This window comes from Strigops habroptila, chromosome 5, assembly GCF_004027225.2.
Source record: "Strigops habroptila isolate Jane chromosome 5, bStrHab1.2.pri, whole genome shotgun sequence".
Lineage (NCBI taxonomy): Eukaryota > Metazoa > Chordata > Aves > Psittaciformes > Psittacidae > Strigops > Strigops habroptila.
Window position 1 is genome coordinate 81,615,021 of NC_044281.2, and position 2,500 is coordinate 81,617,520.

Below are 2,500 nucleotides of genomic sequence, written 5' to 3' on the forward strand. Positions count from 1 at the left end.
CTCTCAATGGCAGCTGTAATTTCCAAAGACTATCTCAGTCCCCCTATCACTTCAGGATAAGCAGAGCAGGCAGAAGTTTCTCGGTCAGGCAGACGCAGGCGTTATCTTTTTATTCTCTTATTGCTGGGATATAGGTTTGTCTTTCCCTCAAAAGGCATTTTAAATACATATATCCCATTAAAGTGTTGTTAGCAATGTAACTTTATTACATTTTTATTCCAGCAGGAGAAGCTCCTGACACTCTCACTGTTCTTCTCAACATCTTTACTTAGCCATAAACACAAAAGATGACACCCAGAAAGAAGAAACAAACGTCTTTTCCTTACAGTTTCATCCATATTTGTATTTACACATGAGAAAGAAGTTCAAAACCAGCAAAACTTGCCAAATTTGCAAAATCCCCACCTAAGAAATCACTTAAAGACATTACTATGGAGCAATTCAGAATTCCTCTGCACCGAGCCAGACCGTCATCTGGTTCAAATCTGCAGTGCTTCCCTGTGTGCAGTGGAACTGCACCAGCTCACAACAGCTAAAATATCTGGAACTTAGTCTGAGGCTTTTAATTCATTCATCTTTTATTTTGCTGAACACTTCTCCTAGCCAGTCATACTTGCCAGGATACTGTAGCCTTGCATGGACTATGCCCATAACAGCATTTTTTAATATGTAACCATGACCACATGCAGCCCCACCTGCAGTCACCCCCTTTGCAGCAGACTACAAAACACCGTTGCCTTTCAACATATGTTGTTAGCACCAAAAGGGTCACTACCACCCTGTTTGGTACCTCTGGTAAAAAATCCAATCAGAAAGATCAAGAAAATGTCAATATTCTCTCCCTTGTCAGCCAGAAGTGAGGCACCCTGGTGTGAATGCAAGCATTGGTTTTGCTCAGGGGATAGGTGAAAGATGGGAATATCAGATGCTACCTTCCCTTAAAAGTTCATTTCACTGATAGATCTTGGGCAGTCAAAAACATATCCACGATGTGTGAACTGTTTAAAAAGTCCTAGCTTAAAACTACCCAGGAACACACTTTTCCCATTAGATCTAAATTAATAGATAGAAACAGTTGCAGTCTAGTGGGAAAATATTCATCAAAATGCACATCATCTGCACATCATCTGCAATCTGCATTATCTACCCAATAAGCAGCAAGAATTCTCCCTGAATCCCTACAGTCTGTCGAGTAAACAGTTAAAGGCTCTTTGTTTTCGAAAGAGAGATTGATTCATCAGATCAAATTTATTACCTAGAATCCTCATCCAAAAGAATGGTAAATTAAATTGCTGTTTCTCCCTTTTCTCTCCCAGCACCTCAGTCAAATTCATTGTTAAATGCCAGAAAATCTGTAATACACATTTTAGATAAAAAGCCAGCAATACTTCATCCCAAAGTAAGAATTTTCATATTAAAACCACTGGAAACCACAAAGTTCCGACTTTTTCTTGTGCTCTTGTAAATTAAAATCAAATGCATTTAACAGGATTGGCACAAATAAATCATTCCCAGGCTTGTGAGTTTGTATCCCAAGTTTCAGGTCTGAAAGAATTTTTAGAGCCAGATTGTGAATAAGGTTGGATAAAGTTATTTGGATCCAACAACAGCTACTTGAACCGGTGCCTACTGAACCTTTAGGGAAGTTCAAGAAGTTTGGATAGATAGTCTGAGAAATATTTTTCATCACTGAATGCTTCTTAACTCCTTTTTCTGGCTGGAGCAGAGTAGGAAATGCCATTGTTAATCTATTTCTGGCCAAAAATGAAAACAGGAAGTAACAGGCATCTTGTGAGAGAGCTTGGTCCCATGAGACATGGATATATTTAAGACCCAAGAGGCTTGGAGAGGCATCAGAGCTTCTGGGTGCCCATACAAGCAGGTATTTTGAGGTCCAGCTACCACCAGATACGTTTCCTGCAAGACACAGCCTCTTTTTTAAGAGCATTGTAATGTTCCTGCTTTACACTGCGTGTGTATCGTTAAGACATGGGAGTCGTTATCCCAAAAGGAGTAAGGAAACCATACACTTACCAGTGTAGACGAACCGGCCGGGAGCACCTTTGCAGAACTGTTTGGATTTGTAGGAGAGAGTTACTTCAACAACTCCTGGAATGTGCCGTGGTGGTGTTTGAACTCTGATGGCGTGGGGTGTTATCAGCTATAAAAATTGTACAGAAAACATACCTTAAATCAAGATGGCACTGATAAGGCTGATGCCAGCCTGTTTGCATAGTTATAAAAATGACTTTCAATCGGACTCGTCATCTCAAAGTTCTCCCTTCTTGCTGTCACATTGGAAGATATGGGTTCTACAAGTTTTCTTAAGAAAAAGCTCTGTAAGTGATCCTCGGGTTTCGTTTGCAGGAAAGGCCACAGGGCATCATTCATATGAAAATTGCCTCCATATGTCTCCTTAAGGCTACTTCTAGTAATTTTAACACTAATTGTCCAATTGTACTGGGAGACCTCCTACAGCAAGTCTTCCACTAGAGGGCCA

At 40.3% G+C, this 2,500-nt stretch overlaps 1 protein-coding gene across 10 annotated transcripts in view; it reads right to left on the reverse strand.

Moving 5' to 3' along the window:
• Positions 1 to 2,500, reverse strand: part of EBF3 (EBF transcription factor 3) — a 119,622-nt gene that overhangs the window by 32,668 nt on the left and 84,454 nt on the right. For all 10 annotated transcript variants that reach the window (XM_030487576.1, XM_032919958.1, XM_030487575.1 and 7 more), the window contains one exon: positions 2,035 to 2,161. In XM_030487576.1, coding sequence (XP_030343436.1) covers positions 2,035 to 2,161 — 127 coding nt within the window. The remainder of the gene's footprint in view (positions 1 to 2,034; positions 2,162 to 2,500) is intronic.